The following is a 24592-nucleotide window of genomic DNA, read 5'->3' on the forward strand; positions in this document are numbered from 1 at the left end:
TGAGCCCACAAAACACCCACAAGGACAGTGCTGGGGGGCTCCGATCAGGACGATGGTGCCGGGAGTGGCAGGTGGGCTAAAATCCCCGTCTCTGGAATTTGGGAAACCTGAGAATACCTGACTCAGCATGTGTATAGACCTGCTAAGGTGTTAAGCCTGATAAAGTGTTGCTTTCTACCAGTGGTCCATACTAGAGGCTAAATAATTAACTGTAAAAACGTGTGCGCATCCAGCCTGTGGACCAGATTTTGTTTCAGGTTCTTTCCTCTATGGATGAATACTATAATGGGGAATCAATTTAAAACAGCTCTTATATTGTGACACTTTGTCTATGAATGTAAGACTCCACACACACTCAAACGTGGGGCTCCCTGCTATAAAATCCAGCAAAAGTCAGAGGTTGCAAACCGGTGGCCTGAGGTTGTGTTTCCTTTGGCTGAAAATAGCTTCAAATAAAGTGAATTTTAAGATTAGGAGATTTTATGTGAAAGTTCATTATTGATTTGCTGACAGACTCATAGGCTCCCCTGCACCCCCCTTGTTTTGCCTGTAAACAAAAAGTTTTCCCTTGTTTTTCTAGTTCAAATTCTCCCTCACAATGAGACAGTCCCTGGTGGTACAGAGTAGAATTCGAAGCCCAGAGTTAATTTAAGTCTTTCCTGTAAGAACGTGTGAATAAGGAGGGATCTCTTTGTAGAACCTCTAGATCAAAGGGGAGACTGAACCCCTGCAGTGGCCTGGGGGATCTCAGTGTTTATCAGTTTACAGGATCCAAAGCACAAAGGTGTGAAATGAATTATCTTCCCCAGGTCAACTCCGAGCACTGGGGAAGAAATCATTCCAACCTACAGATGTGTCCCTTCTCACTCCCCCTCTCAACCAGGACCAGGAGACCAGGGGACCACTATGAAAATTCAAACTTTCAGTAGCTGTGAAAGTTACTGTGATTATAAGACATTATAATCCCTCCCCCAGGCACTTTTCAATTTATATGGCAGGATCTTTGTAGGATACCCAAAGCTTATTCTGGACAATACCTTTCCAATGAGCACTTAACTGAGCAATTTTTTTTATTCCTATAAAGTTTGTCTTTTGAAAAATTATTACATGATTATTATAGGAAATTTGGAAAAAATACAGTAATGTTTAAAGAAGAGTGTTAATTAAAAAAGCAAAATCCAAAGACACCACTGTTACCCTTTTCTTTCCATGCATTTTAAAAAGACATAGCTGAGATTACAATGTGCACATAATTTATCTTCTGCTTTGAAGCCCAGGAACATCCTAAGCAATAAACTCCTGTTACTAAAACCTCTTCAAAAACATTTTAACGGCCCCAAACCACTCTCTTTTATAGCTGTCTGTCAATTTACTAGACTTCATTGTTGGTCATTCAATGTTTCCAATTTTTATTACTGTATTATACATAATACTGCAATGGATATCTTTGTGCATAGAACTTTTTTTCTCTGCGTTTCTTCCATTTCTTCAGGATAGAGTCACAGACATAGAATCCCTAGCTTAAAGGGTTTGACTATTTTGAAGTCTCTCAGTACATACTGCTATGATGTGGGCTGGAAAGGTACACCTGCATTTACTTATTTTTGTCATGTTTCCTCAAACCTTAGAGCAACAATGTTTGATAAACTGGAGCACAAGTGATATCTTGGAGCTCGAAACATTAAGAAAGAAAGAAGCAGAGTCAGCTTTCTCATTTCCCCTCTACTTCACGGTGGGGAGGGGGCAGGTATTACAAAGCGGGTAGGAGGGAAACCAGGCATAGCGACTGCAAAGAGGCCAATGATTTCCAAGTCTCGATACAGAAGAAGAAATCAGAGAGGTAGCCAATGTGTTCATGCAAATCGATATGCAAACCACAGCACAGGACCAGTGCCTTTTGGTACCACTTGTGTGTCCAAAGCCTCTTTTGTTCATCTTCATAGTTTACAAGGGAAAAAACAGAATCTTCCACATAAAAACAGAGCACTTCAGACCACAATTTCTCACCTTTCGGAGTCTTGTGAGGAGACCTGCTACCTGTTCATGCTGTTCCGATTTAGCAAGATCTTCTGCTGTCTTTCCATCCTGTTGGAGAAAAACGATTAGTATTTTCCTTCACGACAGAGAGCTGTGTGTTCCATACACCAGTACTGCCATCTGAGGCAGAAACAGTGTAACAGGCATCAGAAGCAAATAAGGTGAACAAAAGACCATGTCCTGGATTATTTCCCTTTCTGTGGAATTCTTATTTCACTTGATTGTCCAAAAAAGGAAGATAAGAGGTAGAAAAAAAACGTGCATCGGTGCTTTGAGGTCCAATGGCGAGATGTCTCAGGCCCACAGGCTTTAATCAAACCGGGCACCTCGTTAGCGGGCAGATTACCCTGTGTCCTGAGCCTCCTCTCTTCAGTTAGGCCAACGATAAAGACTGCCATTTGCTGGCGAACTCTAGTTAGTGGAAGCTAACGTCTTAAAATCCTTCCATAGGGCTTCCCTGGTGGCGCAGTGGTTGAGAGTCCACCTGCCGATGCAGGGGACACGGGTTCGTGCCCCGGTCCGGGAAGATCCCACATGCCGCGGAGCGGCTGGGCCCGTGAGCCATGGCCGCTGAACCTGCGTGTCCAGAGCCTGTGCCCCGAAAGGGGAGAGGCCAAAAAAGGGAGAGGTCCGCGTACCGCAAAAAAAAAAAAAAAAAAACCTTCCATAGACAATCTGTAGCACTCATATCAAGCTAGTTACTGTTAATTACTGTGCATTTCAAAGGAAAGGCTGAGTTTTACAATATTTATCTGAAGATTTTCGGTGAACATAAAAGGAGGAAATAAGGGTCCACAGCACTTTGGTGTTTGCTTTTTAATTAGAGAATTTTCACAGGGCTGCAGTTTCACACTGAACGAATTCCTTTCTGTTTCCAGGCCGTGAACATGCACGATGATGGCTAACATTTGTTGAGCACCTCTTAATATCTCAGTGCGTCCTGTGCAGTAACCTCAGAGCCACTCCAGGGCGGCAGGAACGCCGGCTGTTCACGCACTACCAAGGAGGGAATGGAGGCTGAGGGATCTTTCTGCTGCAGTTTTAGGAATTATTACAAATTTAAAAGTAGAAAAGATGGGAGGCAACTTCAAAAGAAATAAAAGCAGTATTTTTTTTAATAAGACGACTAAGGGGCCTTTGGCCCATCTCTCAGTGTTCACCAGTGACAGTTAAAGTTCTCTTCCCCGGGGAGGCTGGAGGAATGCCCGGATCTGACAGACAGCACACCTGCCAATCTCTCAACCCAGGTCACAATCCCTGCCGTCAGATCAGCTTTTCTCAGCCTCAGCACTACTGACATTGTGGCCAGGCCGATTCTCTGCTGTGGAAGGCTGTCCCGTGCGCTGTGGGATGGCTAGCAGCACCTTGGCCTCCATCACTAGACACCAGTAGCATCCCTCTTCCACCAGCTGTGACAACCCCATGTTTCTGGACATTGCCAAACATCCCCTGGGGGGTGAAGCTGCCCAACTGAGAACCACAGCCGTAGGCTGTGGTCGAAGCTCAGGTGGGCACTCCGGAGGAGGCGTGCTTTTCAGTCATGCCACCCGCCTCTCTCTGCCCCCCCTCAAGTCCTGAAATGGCTCCAACAGGCAGACGAAAGCTTCTAGTTTGCTTTGGGGTGAATTAGGTAATTTGTCAGACACCACATCCAAACCAGGGATGCATGCCAAACTGTCTAGATCCTTCCTGATGTGATAAGAACAGGCCTTCGTTCCCAAATCTCACAGCACGTTGGAATCACCAGGGTCTTTAAGAACTCCTGCTGCCGGGCTCCCACCCGTATGCTCTGCTTCCACCTTTCTGGGGTGCGATCTGGACATTAGGGTTCGAAAGCCCTCCCAGGTGATTCTATTGTGCAGCGAAGTTTTGGGACCGTTGCCTTAGTTGGAAGCAATCTGAGCTTCGACTTAAATTTTCTGTCCTCTGGTGTGACTGGCCATGAATTTCTCTTGAAGACCTCAGATCTGCATAGCACACAGACAGAGGATGTTCACTGGCCAAGTTACTCTCCACTGTTAAGTCTCTCAAATGTCAGGAAAACAGCCATCAATAACAATTCCTTACGTTTGCACAGCACTTCACAGTTTGCAAAACATGTCGCTCTAAAGGACACTGTTTGGGCTTCCAAAAGCAATGTCTGCCAGTGTAGTGGAAAGAGTTTGAACTTTGGAGTGAGAAGGACCCAGGTTTAAGTCCGGATTCTGCCCCTCCCCAGCTGTGTGGTCAGTCACTCGGCCTCCCGAAGCCTGGGTTTCTTCATCTACGGCATGAGAAATGACACCTTGACTGCATAGGTTCTTAAGCAGATTAGAGAAATGGAAAGAACCAACAAAGTACCAGGCGCAGAAAAAGCAAGCAGCAGTAATCATCAAAAAAAAAAAAAGAGCTGAGAGTGTCCCAAAACTCCCTGACTTTCTGTCCAAGAGGGAAAAGGGTAGGAGCTGGATCTCTTCATTCTGGCCCTGTGCTACCATGCACCCCTGAGCAAGGTGCCAGGTCTGCAGCTGGCCCACGAGCGATCCTAGCACTCACTGTCCTGCTTGTCACACACTGGTCTGGGAGGTCTCACTGAGAAAGATATATATATATATATATATATATATATATATATATTTTGTGGTACGCAGGCCTCTCACTATTGTGACCTCTCCCGTTGTGGAGCACAGGCTCCGGACGCGCAGGCTCAGCGGCCATGGCTCACAGGCCCAGCCACTCTGCAGCATGTGGGATCTTCCCGGACCGGGGCATGAACCCGTGTCCCCTGCATCGGCAGGCAGAGTCTCAACCACTGCGCCACCAGGGAAGCCCGAGAAGGTTATATTTGAGTCAAAACCTGAAGGAGGTGAGTGAGCAAGACATTTGGATACCTGAGGAAGTCTTGCAAAGAACAGCAAGTGCAAAGGCCCTGAGGCAGCAAGATGACCCTCATGTTTGGAGAATATCAAGGAAGCTCATGTGACTGGTGCAGGCGGAGCAAGGGGAGGAGGAGGAAGAGATGGGGGACAGGTAGGCAATGCAGATCTTTAGGGACGTCCCCATCATAAGGACTTTTATGCTGAAGGAAGGTCTGAACAGATGAGGGACATGATCTGACGTATGTCTGCACAGGGTCAGGCAGGCTGCTGTGTGAGGAACAGACTGTGGATAGGGCAGGATGGGAGCAGGGACACCAGTTAGGAGACCAGGACAAGTTACACGTGATCATGGCCAAGGGCTCACAGCCTCATGGGAGAATCAGCAGTCAATTCCAACAGAGCAAGAAAGGGGGCAAATCACACCCACTGAAGGGGACTGGGAAAGAGGAGGCGTCCTGGGGCTCCAGTTGAATACTGCAAGACGACAAAGAGTTAGTGTTCCGGAATCTTCCTGACACCAACATCACGTACTACTATGTGTCTGGGTGCCTCCTAGGCACTGAAAGTCTCTCCCTGTGAAGGCAGAAGCATGTCTTATTGCCTCATGGCAGGGGTATGTGTGTGTACGTGGGGGCACTATGTGCAAGGGGTGGGGCTGGAAACAGAGGAGGTTCCAGAGGGAAGGAACAGCATGTACCAACTGGCTGAGGTGGAATGAGCGAGGTCCCCGGACCTGCAAAGAGTCCTACTCAGTTTGGTATAGCCAAGGGGGTGCTAGGTGAAGGGTGAGGTGGGCAGTGGGCAGGGACCAGGCCATGGAGGGCACATCCTGAGGGCAACGGAGCCCCGGGATGATTTGCAACGGGAACCCACTGCAGACTGGCTTTTCCAGAATGATAAATGTGGTGCTGGGTCAGAACTGTCAGGAGGGCCATGAGGCTACAGGTGAGGGACCAGTTCCGAGGCAGAGCTGGTCCTGGGGGAAATACACTGAGATTTTAACCAAGTGGAGGCAGAGGACGAAGAGCTGTGAGTTCGAGAAGAATCCAGGATGTGGCCACCAGCGTGATGACAGGGAAGAGAGCATCCACATTTCCTGGACCTTACGATTGGATGTACGCAGAAGGCTTTTGCAAAGGGCAGACACTGAGGGAGGAGAGCAGACCCGGAAGGAGAGGATGCACCGTGGAGGCGGGGGGCCTTCCACAGGTGGTGTTCACCAGGCTGGGTCCCAGCGCAGTGCTCAGGGAACAAGTGGGCCGGAGACCCGGATGTGGACCTGAGTTCCTAAGTGCAGCTGCAGCCCTGGGGCTGGTGAGAGGAGCAGGGGGCAGAGAGCGGGAGGGCAGCCGGCCAGGGGGCGTGGAACAGCAGCAAGAAGCCTTGGAGCTGGAGGAGGGCAGCAGAGATGGGAGGGGAAGCAGGGGAAAGTAGGATTTTCTTATCCAAGGCCGGAGAGAGTGTCAAGGAAGTGTCGTGTCCTGGAGAGATAACTAGACATGACTGCTGGCACTCAGGTGAGCAAGACAACAAAGAAAGGTAAGGATGGAAGTGATTATAGTACAACAAAAGTCAGAGTGGGGCTTCCACTGGGGGCAGGGGCGGGGGTGAGCTGCGGCTGGGACGGGCCACCGGGGGTTTCTGGGGTGGCCTCGAAAATTCTACCTCTTGACCTTAGTGGGGTTACAAAGGTGTTTGTCAAATCCACCAAGTTTTACTTTTGCTCATGTCCTTTCCTTAAAAAAAATCTGTTTTATTTTACAACAAAAAAATTTTGAAGGCGAGGTGACTGGGGCTTCTGCAGAGTCGAGGGAATTCCGAGAGTCGAGGACAGATTGCGGTAGGTGGAGGAGAGGCGGGAGGGAAGGGAAAAGAGGACCGGACCTTCAGAAGACTCTTGTCAGTTATCCTGGCTGAGAACAGACTGGGAGAGGGAGGGTAACAGCTAGAGGCACTGTAGGGTCGAGGGAGGTGGTGCCCGACGGGAAGAACCCTGCGGTCAGGCAGAGGGGAAAAGCTGGCTCACGAAGAGGGCTGGGCTGTGCCGTCCAATAAGGCGGCAGCCCAGCCCACACGCGGCTCCGCAGGGCTGGAAACGTGGCCGAGCTAAGATGTGCTGTGGGTATAAAACGTACCCAGATTTCCAAGACTTCAATCAAAGAACTGGAAGTATCTCAATAATTTATAAATACTGATTACAAGTCAAAATGATAATATTTTGCATGTTATTGGGCAAAATACATTACTTTATATGTTACTTTTAACATATGAAAATATATCAGTGAAATTAATTTCCTGTTTCTTTTTCCTTGTCAGATGCGGCTACTACAAAGTCTAGTACGACACAGGCAGCAAGCGGTCCTTCCGTGGAGCCGGCCTCAGCCCGCAGCACGGCGCCTCTGTGATGACCCACACCCTGCGTGGAGCCCACGTGGCTTCCCCGCCCTAGGAGACCCCCGTCTCCACCATGCCCGCTGGGGGGCCATGCACATCCAGCCCCACCTTGGCCGGGCCAGTCCAGGCTGCGCTCCAGCTCACTGTCCTTCCAGCTCCGCCGGCCTGGGCCCTTCCTTCTCGCTCCACTATCTCTAAGGAGTGGTCCTGACACTCCTGGAAACGTCCCTGGGGACTCTGGCTCTTAATTCTCACGGGTCCCATCCAGTAGCTGTGACCCTTGGGTCTGACTCTCTCCCATTAGACTAGAAGTTTCCCGAGGGAGGGGCAGCTGCCTGACTTGGCCCCTCTGTGTTCGCTGTTCTGTGCCTGGTGCGCAGTGTATGCTCAGTATCTGCTGAATGAATAAATGACTGAGGCCCCGTGGTGGACTCGTAGGGACCAGGGAGAAGCGCCTGCAGTGAGCTGGGAAGGGTGGGGAGCAGAGTTACACCCGAGGGCCTCTTGAGGGGAGGCCAAAGGCACGGGGAGATGACCGCGGGCTCACAGTGGTCAAGGGGCAGCCCAAGGACCCAGCAGAGGCCGAAGGTCACACATTTGAGAGGTCCCGGCCCACACTGCCGGGTAGGCAGGAGCAGCTGCTGGCATCTTCACAGCCGTCCTCGACAGTTTCCTTTTTTTTTTTTTTTTTTTGGCGGTACGCGGGCCTCTCACTGTTGTGGCCTCTCCCGTTGCGGAGCACAGGCTCCGGACGCACATGCCCAGCGGCCATGGCTCACGGTCCCAGCCGCATGCGGGATCCTCCCGGACCAGGGCACGAACCCGTGTCCCCTGCATCGGCAGGTGGACTCTCAACCACTGTGCCACCAGGGAAGCCCGACAGTTTATTTTTTATGAGGCAACAAAAAAGTACTTCTCCCCATCAAAATGTACATCAGTGCTCTATCGTGGAGTAGCTGGACCGAGTGCCAAGGCATGGATGGTCAGGGTTTGATAATGGCTCATCAGGTCATTGCACGGCGGTAGGTGGGTTTGTGATGGACGAGGAGGTGCCCTAAGAAGGGACAACCCCAAGTAGAGTGCTGGTAAGCACTGGGCCTGCAGAAGAGCCCAGCTCGGGGCTCAACACTGCAGAGAACAGACCCACTGCTTGTGGGGAGGGAATCACATCCCTGTCACATTAGCGCAGCCAGGGAGGCAATGTCCTAGGCCAAGAGCCAGTACCCATTTTCTGTCAAGGGCCAGGTAGCAGATATTTGGGGATCTGAGGACCATAGGGTCTCTGTTGCAATCGCTCGTCTGCCCTTGTAGAGTGAAAATGGGCACAGACAATGTGTAAACAATGGGCGTGGCTGTGTCCCAGTAAAACTTTATTAAAAGAAGCAGGCAGCAGGCTGAATTTGGCCTGTGGTCCATAGTTTGCCAACCCCTGTATGACTCTCCAGCCTCAGAGCCCTGATTTTCCCAAGGTTGGCCACCATATTTCAAGACTCCGATGGGTCTCCTTAGAGAAACACTTTATGTCAGCAAAGTCCTAGTGAGTTTTAGGAATCACCCACGTGAGCAAATGGAGACTCAATCCACTGTTGGGCCAGAGACAACTCAAATGATAATGTTTCACCGCAGCGGTAAAAACAGCAACCTTATCTCTTAGCGGACATATTTTTCCTCTTTAGTATTTCTTGAAATGTGAAACAAAGGGTTTCTTCTGCAGGGAGGTACCAGGTCTGGAACGGGGAATGCCGGGAGTGAGACATTTAAAGAAATGAGATTTAAAGAAATCTCATTTTAAAATATGTTGTGGGCCTAAGAGCAAAGCCGGACTTTTTTAAAAAAGAGAGAACAGCTCTTGTCACCTGTTTCCCCAACGCTGGGGGGCCTTCCTCCTCCCTCCCTGGAAGGAGGGGACACTTTTAGAAAAGATAAACACACAACCTAATGGAAAACACAAAGGCCTGTTGCGTAACGCAGGAAACGAAAAGGCCAGTGGGAAACAGCAGGTGTTCCTGGCAGTGCAGACCTGGTGGAAGAAGAGGATGAGGTGTTCTCGGGATCTTACCCCGGGTTTGTGTGGGCAAATGTTTACGTAACTGCAGTGGAGGAGCTGAAGCTTAACGGCAGCCTGTCTGCTCTGGAGTGCAGCTGGCAAGCAATACCTTTCCCCTCCTGCCCTCGAGGCCTGAGGGGTTTGCAATTGCTTTCTCCTGCCAGAGGGCTACTCACCGAAGTCAGCGCCTCCACGTTGGCGCCTGTCAGACAGAGGTAGCGGACCACGTCCAGAATCCCGTTGTTGGCTGCAAGGTGCAGAGGCGTCCGTCCATACTGGAAGAGACAAGAAAGACCCAGGAGAGTCCTCACGGCTGCTGCTGAGGAAGACGTTTATGGAGTGACCTCACAGGGCCATCACTGGGGGATCTGGGATCCTCCAAGAAGAAATAGGAGGCGAGGTCTCCCTTCTCCAGAAACTTGCCATCTCCTTGGGGAGGCAAGCCAAGCAAAACATTTTCAAGTATTTCTCAGTTAAAAGAGTAACTTTAAAATAAAACTTAAAAGGATGAAAGAGTGGGAGGCTTATCATAAGATAACTAAATTAAGTCTCCTGCTGCGCCAGCAGAAAGGAGGCATGAGTCAGGGCTCAAGGGCCCCAAAGTTCCGGAAAGATCCGCACCACAGTTCAAATTTAGATACAGCGAAGGGAAAAGGCATGGAAGCACAGCCACTGAAGACACTCTAATGAGGTGACATTCCAAGGCCATACCCACCATTTTTTATGCCTATGGGTTCCCAAACCCAAGGCATCTGGAGGCACTACAGTGAATTCATGGGGTGCTGAGGAACATTTTAAATTTTTGATGGAACCAGCAGGTTCAGACACCAGGGAAACTACCAGCTCCAGGTAGTTCAAAGTCTCAAAGTAGCTGGTACTGCCTTCCTTTCAATGATATCATGTATGCACAGCAGGGGGTTGGTCGCTGCTGTGATAAGAGGCAAATATCTTGAGAAAATCCACGTAGAATAGGATATAAGGGTGGTGGTGTCCACTCTGAGTCCAAGGTTTGAGGAGTTATGAGGTGCCCAACAAGCATACACATCCCATTAATATACAACTGGGGTTAATTAAGAATGAAATAAAAATAGTTTTCTTTCAATTTATGTGGATCATTTATTCCCACAGCTACTAAGTTGTTAGGACATACATACTAGGTTGTTTGGATTGAACGACTTAACAAACAGAACTTTAGGTATTTCTTTTGCTCCGGGGGAGCCATGAAAAAGATTACTAAGACACTATGGAAGATATGAATTGAGCAAGTGTGGGTATCTCTGCTTTATACTGTTTATGTGCAAATACAGGTTTCTGCTAGAAAGTTAACACATGCTCAGGTAGAAAATCCAAACAACACAGAAGGATATATGGGGGAAAAATGAAGTCTCCCTCCCCCTCCCCCTCCCCCAAGTTGCCCTACTCAGAACTAGCCCTACTCAAACCTTCCAGGCTTTTCTCTATGAATCCATAAATGGAGAGAAATAATCGGAAGAGCCAAGACATTAATCACACTCCACCTTCTATTCTGTCCCTTGCATTTTTCACCTAACAATGGGTTGTGAATAATTTTCCATGTCTATAAGGAAATCTATTACATTCTTTCAGACACCTGAGTAATATTCAATATATGGCTATATCATAACTCATTTAGCCAGCCTGCTGAGGATGGACACTTAAGGTGGTTCCACTTCTTGCGATTATAAATAACGCTGCAATGTATGTGCATATTTATGTTTTGTTTACTGTTAGCTTCTAGAGTGATTTAGAAAGCAGATACGAAGCTTTCAAATACCCTAGAGTTAAAGTGCGAAGGAAAGGAGGAGGTTTGGAAGACCTGGATGAAGAGTTTGGATTTCTGTGTAAGGAAGATAGTCTTGGTTACAGGATGCATAGTTTTAGAGAAGGGAAGAAGGTCAACGAAGAGACGTGTGATGAATAAAAGGGACTAGGAGAGTTTACACTTTTGATGGCCCCCAATGATTGACAGAACAAAACCCAAACTCCTTAGCATTACACTCAAGGTCTTTCACCATCTGGATTCAGTGCCTCTTTCTTGCTGCCTCCCTCCTCTTCTTGAAATATGCTTTCCCCTCTTCTTCATCTGTCCAAGTCCTAACTCATTTAAAATGATCACCTCTGAAAAGGTTTTCCCGGTTTCTTTAATGTCCAGATGTCCATGTTTCTGGAGCACCTCTACCTCTATCACAGCAGTGACTGCAATACGAGATGCTGTTATATTGAAATGTCTGTGTGTCTGTCCAAAAGCAGCCTGAGGGCAAGAACCATTCCCTGCCGTCCATACCCTGCCTAGCCCTGCTCCCCACCCGCGCCTGGCACAGTGTTGCCACAGAAGGGCATTCATCAATGCTTGGCAGGCACGGAATTCTCTTGCAGGCTCCTGGATGTGTGTGCGTATCTGTGTGTGTGTGCGTGCACACACACGTGTGTATCGACATGCTTTTTCTACTTTCGCTGATGAGAAGAGCCAATACAGAAAGGAACAAAGGGTTAAGGGCCGTGCATTCTGCATCATCTAGTTCCTCTCCTCTCCTGCCTTTCCCGATGTGGCCGAGTAAATAGTCACTCTCCGGATTTTCACATGAGAAGAATGCAGAAAAAGACATGTCTGTTTCACTGCAATGAGCGTCAAAAATAGTGACAATTTCCTGTCACATACTGCTGACAGGGGTAGGATCTGAATGAACATTTTCATCTCCGGGGGAATTGAGTCCAGGTAAGGAAAAGGCAGGACATGGGAAAGGAGTGACAGTCTGCCTGTGGGACATGGGCCGTCACTGTGCCACCTCCACGCTGACAACCGGCTACCGGGGTGAGACCATGTAAAGCCAGATGTGCTTTCTGGAGAAATAATGCCTTTCTCTTACTTTTCTGTGCATCTTTTAAGCTCCCCTACAGCCCCCATCATCTTTCCTAAAATAAACAGCGAAAAAATGAACAGGAAAACAAGCTGACACCAACCCTTCTGAAGAAGGTGTGAGACCCACAAAGTCGTGGTGTACAATGGCCAAGTCAAAGGTATTCAAATGAGTGCCACGAGGTTCCTAAAGCTGCTTTTTATTCATTTAAAGACTCCTGGAAGGAAAGCCTAGGTCTTGATGCTGCTTAATATTACATTTAGCTTCCTCCTTAAGCCACTTATATAACTGACTTGGCAAGGTTAGAATAGGATAAACTAAGAAAGCAACCAGCAGCTAATGGTTAAGACCTAGTATATTGTCTTTTCATATTTCCAGAATATGAAGATTACCAATTTCAATTCCCATTAGAATTAATCACATAATACGCAAGAGGACTATTTTTTTTGATAGAAGCAGCATTTTCCAGTTGTTTCAGATATTAATTCCTTTTACCTCAAACAAATCATAATAAAATTCTGCTGGTATCATGTCTACCATTTATAAACAAACATTTCCTGCAATTAAAAAATTAATTCTACTTGGACTTTGTTTTTAACATAATCGTAACAGAATAGTGCTTGCCTTTCATACAGTTGCAGGGCTGAAACCACATGAATATCCAACTGTTCTATCATATTTGGTAATGAAAATCTAGATGGTGTTCAGGGAAAAGAGAAGGTGTTAGCTAATTTCTAGGAGTCAGCATATGGGGATTTTTATTTCTTTATCATTCACCAAATGATAGTATCCCCTTGGTCTTACCAAACTTATTAAGCACAAAAAAGATGTTATGAACTTTTGACCATAAAACTCTCAGTGGGGGAAACTGGAGAAATCTGGCCCCAGGAATTTCAATCACATCAGAACTCATTAGGTGTTTCCCTGAAGACTTAGTGCTCCAGGAAGGTGCCCCAATTTGTACCATGTTCTCTGATTCCTCTACAGGAGGGGACGTGCGTGCGTGCGCACGCAGGCACACACACACGCACACACACTCTCTCTCTTTCTCGATGCCCATAAATGGTAAGCCGGGCTTAGCAGGAAGTACTTATTAATGTAATTTTCTGTTACTCTAGGAAATTATTCAAAAGTCAGATGTAAAATATACTTCAAGTGGAGAGTCCTATAAAAAGGAACAGGTTCATATAAGCAATACTGACTTCGAACAATGAAAAGATGCAGAGAGAAACTTGCCCAAACCCGGAAACACGTGGACAGACAGACACAGACGGACCCTGCAGGGATCTTCCTTCCAGCTTTACCTTGTTGGAGAGATCCAGATTGCAGTTGGCTTCACAGAGGGCCACCACAATCGGCACGTTGCCATCTTTGCAGGCCACGTGGAGGGGGGTGTTGCCATGCCTGTCTTGGAAATCGACGGAACAGCCCTGACTGATGAGAGCCTGGATGACCTCCATCTGACATCGTCTCACAGCAAGATGCAGAGCTATGTGTCCGTCCTGCAACAAACACCAGGGCCGTGAGCGCTTTCGCTTGGGCACGTGGGCCTGGACGCTTGCCTTTCCAGCTGCACTGGGCCAGGTTTAACTGGCAATGGGACCATTACTGCAAAGCCTGAAGGAGGATTAAAACCGTGAACTTTACTCCTGGTGGGGTCGGGGCGAGGCCCCATACATCTCACTCTGAATAATCCCAGACCAAGCTGAACGTCAGCTTAATTAACCTAGGCTTGGCCAGTACATTCGGGTAGGAAGACTCCACACTCCTTTTTGTCTCTGAATTTATAGGACTTCAGTTATGTTTGGTACTCCAATGACCTCTTTTATCAAGTATTTGAAAAACACTTTTCAAAACATTTGCTCAGCAATGTTTCCTAACTTCCTAAGTAGAAAGTTTATTATTTTATTTGACACCAGGAGAAACTGAGAGAGCAAGGCGACTTGCTGTCATGGATATGAGCATCAGTCCGGGAATTCACCTGCTCTAGAACCCCCGGTGAAGAAGCGTGTTGAGTTGTAGGAGCTGGGTAGAGGGAGTGTGGAAACATCTCTGTAACGTACTTGTTCTAGGGTTTGCTCAGTGTCAGCACTACTGACATTTGGGACCTGTCCTGGGAATTGTAGGCTGTTCAGCAGCACCCCTGGTCTTTATCTTCTAGATGCCCCACCCGGGCTGTGACGACCAAAATATGTCTCCAGCCACTACCAATGTCTCCTGGGGGCAAGGTCACCCACTTGAGAGCTACTTCTCTGTACCCAGAAAATACTCCACAAGTGGCAGTTCCTAAATTAACCACAGTGTGCCAGATCTAACTATACACAGCAACATCACAGCCTCATTGTAAGTACGAGTTCACTATAAGAACAGATTACGCTGAATGTGCTTAATTAAAAAAGGAAAACCTGGCCTGGAATTGAGACTGCCAAACGAATAAGAATAGTTTATTGTTTTTCTACAAAATAGCAGGTGATGGAAGTAAATAAACCACCTATTTCTTTGTCTATCTACAAATTAATAGTGTGTTGCCAATTTCAGTCCTAAGTGAGGATTTGTCTTGGGCTCTGTGATCATCACTGTACCTGCTGCAAAGCTAAAAAGGCTAAAAATAGAGACCTGAGTCATCTGACCAATTCATAAATTTTGTTACACCCCACAAATGAACATTAATTATTAAACAGAATCTAGAATCACAGAATCTTTGGAGAGGAGAAAGGATAATATAACTTGTTGCACTCAAGTTTGTTATTTTAGGGTAAAGTCACTGAGAAGTCTTGCGGTCCCTCCAGCCCCCCAGATCACTTTTCAGCAAGTGGGATATATTGACCCACTAAGCACCTTGTCGGATGCATTAAGGTCGGCTCCGTGTTCAGCCAGGCACTCCACAATGTCGTGGTAGCCCCTGGCGGAGGCTGTCAGGAGGGGGGTCTCTCCTTCTCGATTCTTAATGTTCACATTGCAGCCGGCTTCGCAAAGGACTTTGGCCACAGAGTAATAGCCGTGCCAGGCAGCACAGTGCAGGGGTGTTTCTTCTTCCTGGCCAAGGAGACAAGTACATAGAGGAGGAGAATGCAAGACTATGAAAGAAAGTACAGGCATGGTGAGAGTCCTGGCCAAACCTGGCAGCAAACTCAAGGCAGCGGATTGAAAGAGCTCGTAGCTATTGGAGCAAAACATTAGTGTGAAATAACGGGCATGGGTCTGACGGCTTTCCTTAATTCGAATTCAGCTTTCTCAGCATTTTACTGACAACTGACTTTGCGGAGCCCACTGGAACCATGGCTCAGCTCTTCTGAACAATAGAGCCTCTGCGTGGGTGGATTTATATCATCTGTCTCATAAAAGTGCTGTCTGTCCTTTACTTCATTGGAGACTACTAACCATGGGACAGCACTTCTCTGAGCAGGAACTCTTCGAATAATCTTGATGCCCCAAGATTCCTGTCATGTGTATAGCATAAAGATGAGTCACATAAATTGATTACTGCTCTGGCAAAGAAGGGGCCAAGACAACCAAGCTTTAACAAAAATGGTTGGTCGTGAGGTCTACATATTCATGATCGACATCATTAGACACATGTATCTGTCTATGAGGGGCGGCTGTACTGTAGTGGTTACGAACACAGACTCTGGAACCAGACCGGGTGGGCTTGAGCACCGGCTCCACCACCGTTGAGCTGTGTTACCTTGGGCAAGTTCTTGAACCTCTCTCTGCCTCAGTTTCCTCATCTGTAAAATGAGAATTACAGGGTTGTCCAGAGGATTAATGAACGGATGAATGAATGTTAGTGCTTTTGTTCGAGTCCCTGCCCTCTGTAATCTAAGCAGAAAACCTAACTTGGATAGAACTCCGTAAGACCCAGACACATCACCTGGCTGCCTGTATACCCATGCAAAAAGCAGAAAGAAGTGAGGACATCAGGTACCATGACCCACCTTGTCCTGGAAGTTGGGATTTGAGCCAAAGCTGCACAGTAACTGAACCACATCGGCATGGCCATAGCGAGCTGCCACATGAAGGGCTGTCTCTCCAGACTGCAAAAGACACAGCCAAAGATTCAGAGCCCCCTGGGAGCCGTCCCCCTCCCACCCATGCCTGGCTCCACCTCCTCCCCTGAGGTGGTACCTGCCCCTCTCAGGCCAGATGCCCCTTTGGTGACTGGGCCAAGGACCCTGGGGTGGGGCACCCACTATGTAGCTAGCGTTAAATCCACACACCTGGCTCATCCTGTGTGTGATAACCCTCCCTCCCTCCCTAAGTAAGAGTGCGTTCCCTTTTTTGTGATAGCTGGTCTCAATTTTCATTATATACTGACGCTTCCAGCTATGTGATTTTTTTTCAAAACACAAAATTCCTTTTTTAATATTAAGTTCTTTAAACACAGGGTTTTATATATTACCAAGTTTCTGATTTCATTTTGTCTATGTTTAGAATGTAATTTCTTACATTCTCAGAGATTTTAAAAAACATTACCATTAGCCCATACAATAACATTCTATGAATTAGTAATAGATGCAACTTCCTTAAGATTTTTTTTTATATCTGCCATGAAACTGTCAGAATAAACTGATCTAAAAACATAACAGAATGAGATACTTGTTGCCACCCGGCAGAAAACTGTTATAATAAATGTATGTGGTCCAATGGTTAAGAATCTGCCTTCCAATGCAGGGGATGCAGGTTTGATCCCTGGTCAGGAAACTAAGGTTCCGCATGCCATGGGGCAACTAAGCCTGCACGCTGCAACTACCGAGTATGCGAGCCACAACTACAGAGCCCACGTGCTCCAGAGCCCACGGGCCACAACGAAGAGCCCGCGCACTACAACGAAAGATCTCAAGTGCTGCAACAAAGACCCGATGCAGCCAAAAATAAATAAATAAATATTTAAAAAATAATAATGAAAAAAAAAATGTATGTCTTTAATGTAAATGTCCTCCCTTAGATATGGTGCAGTGCACATCCATACAATTGTATGTGGCAGCCCTGACTGAACATGACAAATCAGTCTACTGGTAGTAGAATCAGAGAGGGGTTGCATAATGGAATACGTAACAGATGAGAAAATAGGAATCTTAAGTTCAGGTCCCAGCCCTGCAATTAATTCACAGGGCCGCTGTGTGGACTGAATGAAACGTGGGTACGTGAAAGTAAGGTATCTTCCTAAACCAATCATTTTGATAACATCTTTACCCCAAAAGCCTTACTTTACTTGCATTGTCTCATTAACCCTTCTAGTGCCAGTGATCGTAAGGTCAGCACCGTCAGTCAGTCACATCAAAGAGGAAGAGAATGGTAGAGATGTGCCCATGGCAGGTCAAGAAGAGGACCAGGACTCAGGTCACTTTCTGGTTGTCTTTCTGGCTGAACTTTGAGTTTTCATGTTATGGGGAAGATAGTTCACTGCTTATATAACATGGAAAACCCTTGGCAGATTTCAAGTAAAATCAGATTTTATTTATTTATATTTAAAAAAAATTTTTCTTTTTGTGGTACGCGGGCCTCTCACTGTTGTGGCCTCTCCCGTTGCGGAGCACAGGCTCCGGACGCACAGGCTCAGCGGCCATGGCTCACGGGCCCAGCCGCTCCGCGGCATGCGGGATCCTCCCGGACTGGGGCTCGAACCCGCGTCCCCTGCATCGGCAGGCGGACTCTCAACCACTGCGCCACCAGGGAATCCCCCTGATTTTAATATTAGACTAAGCCACCAGCAAAAAGAAACTTCTACTTAAATTCTCTGTAGGAAGATTTTGGTCCTGAATCCTTGTTCTTTGGGTCATGATGCAGAAGGCATGCCTTTTATTACTTTCCTTAAGAAGAGAAGTGGCCTTACCTTGTCTTTAACATCCAAAGGGCATTTGTTCTCATTGAGAAATTTCAAGGTATCTACGTGGCCATGCCGAGAGGCCCAGTAGATGGCATTGGATCCACCCTGTAGAAAAACCAAGGCAGAGTCACATTCCCAGACTGGATCTGAATGCAAACATCACTCAGTTGCTATATTTCCCTTCCTATGTGATGACAAACTCCAAAGGAGTAACTCCCAAGAGGAATAAAACCCCATTTCACTTTTCAGTTTGACAAAGGGACCAAGGTTATGTAAGACGTTAACATTCCAGGAAGCTGGGTGAAAGGGATAAGGGAGCTCTCTATACTATCTCTGCAGATTTTTTTTTGGTAAATGTAGAATTATTTAGAAATAAAAAGTTGTTTTTCTTTTCCTAAAACCTTCATTTCAACTTCTGGTTAGAATTCCCTATATTGTCAAGGGCCAGATCTAGTCCCTTTACAGCTCAGTTGAAAGTCTATGGAAGCTGATGACAGACCCGTTGTAATGACGCTTAGCTGATCATCACTTGTGTCTACACTTCCAATGTGGTCTACACCTCAAAGCATATCCTCCTTACTCTGTTGCCCTAATTAATGTGCGGGCAAATACATTTCTGATGAGATTAATTGGATAATTAAAACATTTTCAATGTGACATCAAATAACACCGCTGAGTAAATATGATCAGTAAGGAGTCCATGTGGGGCAGGACACAAAGAAAGGATGATGCAGGGCAACTGAGCCACGAGGAAGATGAATGTTTGCCTTTTTCTCTGTAACATGTTAGACAGGAACAGGCTATTCAAGTAGTTCATCTTCCTTTATAGGAAACTGAGAAACGAAGTAGGGCATATGTGTTATTTTTCTCTATTACCTTTCGATTAGAGACATTTGGAAATACTTAAAAAATTAATTCCTTTGCAATAAAACAGAATTATGACCTTATCCTGGACATCGATTCTTGAGCCTCTTTTAATGAGCAACTGTAGTATTTGAATATTCCCACAGCCAGCAGCAATAAGTAACGGTGGTGTCCCATGCTGGAAAAGGCAAGAAAAAAAAAATACCTATTTTTCAGGTTTGGTAGGAAAGGAAAAGCCCAAACTAGCCCTGCTGCCCCAGATACCTTCCTGTGTCTCCATAGACACAGGACACATTCCTGTCCTGCGTGACAGGAACGGAAGACAGTCAGAAGGACACAACATCTTCCTCTTTTGGATTCACAATCCAAAGTGACATTTTCATTTGCACGATGAGCACATTTAAATTTTCATGGTTAGAGGCGAGTGCTAGGTGCGTGTAGAAAGGCCCTCAATGCAAAAAGACCTTATTCCTAACTCAGCTCACTTTCTAAGCAGAAGTGATTTTCCCCACAGTATGGAGCTTACAACAGTAAGGGAGAATGAAGAGCAGATGGGGTCTTTCCACCTTGGACTTGGAGGTGCCCAATCACCATGACCCCCCGACCCCCACTACCCCTGGCAGGACAGCATCAGACCTTGTTGGGTTGGTTAACGTCATAGTTGGACAAGGAGCCCAGGAGGTGCTGCAGGCCTGGGACGTTGTCATCGTTGATGGCGTGGATGATAGCTTTCATCACGAAGGAGTCTTCCTCATCCTTGAGAGAGACATGGAAGAGGGAAAAAGTGTTAGACTGTTGGTCATGCTGCTCCTTTTACCAACATCAGAGAAACCAATGCTCATTTATTAAAAGGAGTGTTCAGGGGAAAGTAAGCCATTTAATCCCAAAATCCACCTGGTCATGAAGGGAAGCAGGAGGTCATTTTTTGCCCCTTCACCTACTATTTATCAGTGTCTTTATGCTGCCTGCATTATTACCCAGAGAGCAAACATCTCTTAAGATTCAGATTTAGAACAACGATTGATGACAAACTACACTTTGTGTTTACCTTAGGAATCTTTAAAAACATATAGTCCCAGAAACCACTGTAGAAAATTTCAGGTGTAACTCAGATTCTAAAAACCATAGAACCAAGGAAATGATATCTTTGAATAAGAAAGTCTTACTTTGTAATTTTTGCAATTACAGATTGTCAGTTTTTGAGCACTAGAAATTCTTCATTCTCTAGGTATTCTATAACATAGCAAAATTCTCTGAAAGCTGGTCACAATTATTTTTAAAAAAAGGTATGAAAAGGGGAGAAATGTAAAAATAAAGGCCAGAAATGGGAAAATGGAGGCATTTCATTTACAAAGAGAAAATAACTAGATACTGTGGAACAGTAAGTTTGTTAAATTTTTGCTACTTTGTTAAAGTACTTTCTTAAATATAAATAATAAGAAATTTGCACAATATGGTAAATTAAAACAAAAAAAAAATAAGCTAGAAAAGTCCCAAACAAAAGTTTTGGACTTACAGAGGTACTGCTACTAAAATTTCAAATCTGGAAAAGCGTACCTACAGAGGCTGAACCTCTGCCTATGGGGGGTGGAATGGAGAAGGCGTTTCTCTGAACTCTGCTTTCTCTTCTCTATAAATCTGAATCCAAACAAGCTTCATGAGAGACATAATAATATCTGCACAGAGTACATGTTTAAGAACACCACTGGTTTTGCTTTTCTATCACAATCCGAGTTGAAGACTAAGAGACATTTGACTGAAAGTGAGAGTGACAAGAAATGGGAGAATGGGAGGAATAAGCACGTTGTTGTAACACAGCCTCACGATCAGCAGGACACTGAGATGATGAGAGAGAGACCCTGAGGGCTGGGGAGGGGGGTCTTCCCACCTGGAGCTTCTACACAAGCCCTGTCCCTCTCTTACCCTAAACTCTTCATTGCAACAAACTGTCTCCCAACTGATTATTCAGGGCAATTTTAATTTGTAAGATTTCATTGTTCTCATCACCTTACTTAGATTAATAGTTTATATCTTATCCTGGTTCCACGGCCACCCTCAAACAATTCCCCAGTCCAGCTTTCCTCCTCTTTCTCTCCCTTCTCCTCCTAACTTGCTTCTCTCCTACTTCTTTATTTCTTTTTAAAATTTCCTATCTCTTTTCAGGCTATAAGGTTAGATCTGGAACTTGAGTAAAACTACTGGCTTCAGGGAGTAAAAAAAGAGCTGGTGTCTGCTGATGTGTGATCCTGCCCTTGGATTTCCCGGATTCCACTCAGGAAACACTGACTATTCAGTTACAGGAGCAGGCTGGTTCCCACAGAACCACCCTTTCTGCCTTTTCTGGAGTCCCCTTTACCTCCAGGATTCACAAAGCCCCGTTGTCTGACTGTTGGGGAAAGTCTCGTTGAATTCTGATGTGTCCAGTCATATCTGAAGAGTTAATCTGTGATTAGGTTTCAGTTTGGATTAAGGGAAAAAAGTCGTGGAGTTGTTCTCAAGAGCCTTTAGAAATCAATACAACATCAACAAAGTGAGTGGGTTTAGCCTTCTGGTCTACCACGAACTATATCAGCAAATTCCACTGCATTTCCCCTGATTTTCTGGTGTGTGTGTGTGTGTGTGTGTGTGTGTGTGTGTGTGTGTATGTGTTCAGAAGGAGGGTTGTCTGCCCCTTTTGTACTAGTACAGTCTAAGATTCTCCAAGGTTGGTGGAAACAGAGGGCTCTCGTTTTAGTTCATGAAAATTAGAATATGATCTTTCCTCTTCTACTGGCAAGCCTCTCTTTTATCAAACCGTGTTGGGGGTGAGAGGAGGGTGGGAAGGTGGTAGTGTTAGAGCTAGCAGGTATAGCCAATCAAAACAAAGAGGAAAAAGGACGAAACAGTAACAGAGTAGATCCAATCAGCCACCCCAACTCCCCCACTCAAGAGGAGGAAGAACAGGCCTGATGTTTCCAAGACTTCAGGTTTTCTGGGTTGCTGAACAAATTAAACAACCTAAACACGGTAAATACACAGTGCTAAGAACAAATCTATCTGGGGAAAAGGTTTGCTTACCAGAGTATCATCGCTTCTGGCAACACTCATGTTACTTCTGGACAAGAATGACCTGGATAATCTTTGGCACAGTGATATCAAGCGAACAGATTGCTTTAAAAAAAAAAGAGAGAGAGAGAGAGAGTGAAAAAAATGCAGGGGGAGAGGAGGAGAGAGAGCTTACATAACAATACTCAAATTAGTGCAAATGACAAAGCCTTTGAGATAGCATTCAAGGCTGACAGCGTGTATTATTCTTCAGGGGTGGGCGATCCCACAAGCAGGTTGGATCATATTTTTTTTTATTTTTTATGGTACGCGGGCCTCTCACTATTGTGGCCTCTCCCGTTGCGGAGCACAGGCTCCGGACGCGCAGGCTCAGCGGCCATGGCTCACGGGCCCAGCCGCTCCGCGGCATGTGGGATCTTCCTGGACCAGGGCACGAACCCATATCCCCTGCATCGGCAGGCAGACTCTCAACCACTGCGCCACCAGGGAAGCCCGGATCATATTTGCTTAAAGAAATTTGTAAAGGTCTTATAAATCAAGACAACAATAGAGAGAGATTCTCCTGCATTTCGTTATTAAGCTGCAGAACTGGATGCATCCCTTCTCTCTCCATAGTCACTCTCTACTCTTTGAGGAATGGGATCTTACCCTAACAAAGCCCTTGCACGTCTCCCCTCAGAGAAGCATGGTATGCAAGGGTCTTGCCCTGTGTCCTCGGTGCCCAGGCAAGTTGGTAATGGCAGACAGTGTGACTCTCAAAACTCATCCAGTTGTTGGAAATGAGCAGGTTGGGGACTCTTTAGCCTATAGGACAAACACCTCTGCACTTACTCTCAAAGGCAGAAGCAACAGGTAAAGAATGTGTGTGTGTGTGCGTGTCTGTACATGAATGAAAGAGAGGGAGAGAAAGAGAAACTTATGGTGGTTCACTCTACATTTTAAGCCTTATTTTCAAGGCTTCTTTGAGACTAAGAGTCAAGTCTTGAGTAACCCATGGCTGTGGTCCTCCTCATCTCTGTCAAGCCATCCCCAACCTGATGAGTACAATGAGGTACACTTCTGGCCCAGTGATGAGGAGACATGGCAAGTACCTGCTTCCTCTGGGCTTGACATGACCCTGTGCACAGGAAGCCATCCTGTCCCCTTCTTAACCCTGAATTTTCATTTGTTCAAGTTTGGCTGGAATGCCCTTTAGAGCCACATCCTACTCAGCCCCTGCAGAAACCATCCGCACTGAGAAGGGATCACATCGCAGACGCTCATGGTCACACCCCACCCCCATCCCAACCACTCACAGACCCAGGCTGGATTTAGAGAACCATTTACACAAGTTCTGGTATAATCATAATGCTATGGTGCCTACCGCAAGAAACAAATCTATTTAAAATGTGGCTTGTTGCCTTTAGAAAAAGATGGCACTCTAATTTTATTGTACTGATTTAAAAATTTGCCTTGGGAATGGTTTTAATTTAAAAAAATGCAAAATTACATGTGAAAAGATGAGTTAATAGGACTGAAATAGTATCTTTGATTGTCTTCGAAAATAGGGCAATAGTGCAGATGACTACAGAGTGAATTTTTAAGAAGGATGCAGTTCTGCATTGCCAGTATCAGAAGAAGTGAGCCCTGAACAGAGGGAGAGCCACAGGGGACACAGAATTAGTTCATCCCTTCAAATCAAACAATCTTACTTTCCATTTTTTCCGGGCTGCGAACTTCTTGAATTTCTCCATGTTTACTGCCGATGCTTTTCTACTAAGTGCTTGTTGGGTATCTTTAGGCTAAAATGAAAATCCAAGAAAGACCATTTAGAGCTCTCAAATTATAGAAATGCGTTACATGACAACTTTTGAAATCCTCTCATTATTTGGGACGCTTACATATTCACCTTGCTAAAGTAACAAAACGAGTTGGGATGATAGGCCTGATCCAGGAACCTAGTCTCCAGAGGCTAAACTCTTGTGGCTAAGGGTTTGAGCAAATCCATGAAGACTGGATCTTGAGGGAAAGTTGAAAAGTTGAGCTTGGACAAGCTGAATTACAACTTTCCATGAGAGAATCTGGGAATGGCATGATTCACGGTGAGGCCACATTGCGAGGCATGTGAACTTAACATCATCAAGTCATTTAGAGCTGGTTGGGACCTCAGATGTTAGCAAATTCGGTCTATCTTACAGCATTAAAATCCCTCCTACTGCATTTTTTCAGGAGGCCATGCAACTCTACCTCTGAAGGAAGGAGACACCGTTGCTTTCTAGGGAAGCCCAGGCAACTGCTGGGAGCTGGCACAGACAGAGGTCTCCAGCTGCCCCAAACCTACTTGTGCAACGCAAGTTACTGCACCACAATCCACTTATTGGTTCCATGATTTTATTCTGTAATTGCCATGCTTCCCCACCCTTAGTCCTTTCTGGTCTAGCTGAAGCAACTTCAGTTCTTTAACCCAAATGCTGACAGGCGCCAGGCAAACAGTGTAAAGGTGTATATACATCGGGGGTGGCTGCTGGCCTGGTACAAAGGCAACTGGGCAGAGTTTCTGGCAGCCTTGCAGAATGAGGGCTCAGTGCTGATAGATCTTCAGATTTTTCAAGAGAAGCTGGAAATCCAGATTTGATATGATACTTAAATGCTGGAAGTTAATTCA

At 46.1% G+C, this 24592-nt stretch overlaps 1 protein-coding gene across 6 annotated transcripts in view; it reads right to left on the reverse strand.

Annotated features, from left to right (window-relative positions):
* Positions 1–24592, reverse strand: part of DAPK1 (death associated protein kinase 1) — a 210253-nt gene that overhangs the window by 37520 nt on the left and 148141 nt on the right. For all 6 annotated transcript variants that reach the window (XM_027094174.1, XM_027094175.1, XM_027094170.1 and 3 more), the window contains exons 10-19: positions 23640–23729; positions 21961–22053; positions 19540–19659; positions 18983–19081; positions 18046–18144; positions 16148–16246; positions 15051–15248; positions 13517–13714; positions 9513–9611; positions 2008–2085 (exon numbers count right to left, since the gene is read on the reverse strand). In XM_027094174.1, coding sequence (XP_026949975.1) covers positions 2008–2085; positions 9513–9611; positions 13517–13714; positions 15051–15248; positions 16148–16246; positions 18046–18144; positions 18983–19081; positions 19540–19659; positions 21961–22053; positions 23640–23729 — 1173 coding nt within the window. The remainder of the gene's footprint in view (positions 1–2007; positions 2086–9512; positions 9612–13516; positions 13715–15050; positions 15249–16147; positions 16247–18045; positions 18145–18982; positions 19082–19539; positions 19660–21960; positions 22054–23639; positions 23730–24592) is intronic.

The sequence above is a fragment of the Aethalodelphis obliquidens genome, unplaced genomic scaffold (genome assembly GCF_003676395.1).
Source record: "Aethalodelphis obliquidens isolate GAN/ISIS:26980383/991018 unplaced genomic scaffold, ASM367639v1 scaffold88, whole genome shotgun sequence".
Lineage (NCBI taxonomy): Eukaryota > Metazoa > Chordata > Mammalia > Artiodactyla > Delphinidae > Aethalodelphis > Aethalodelphis obliquidens.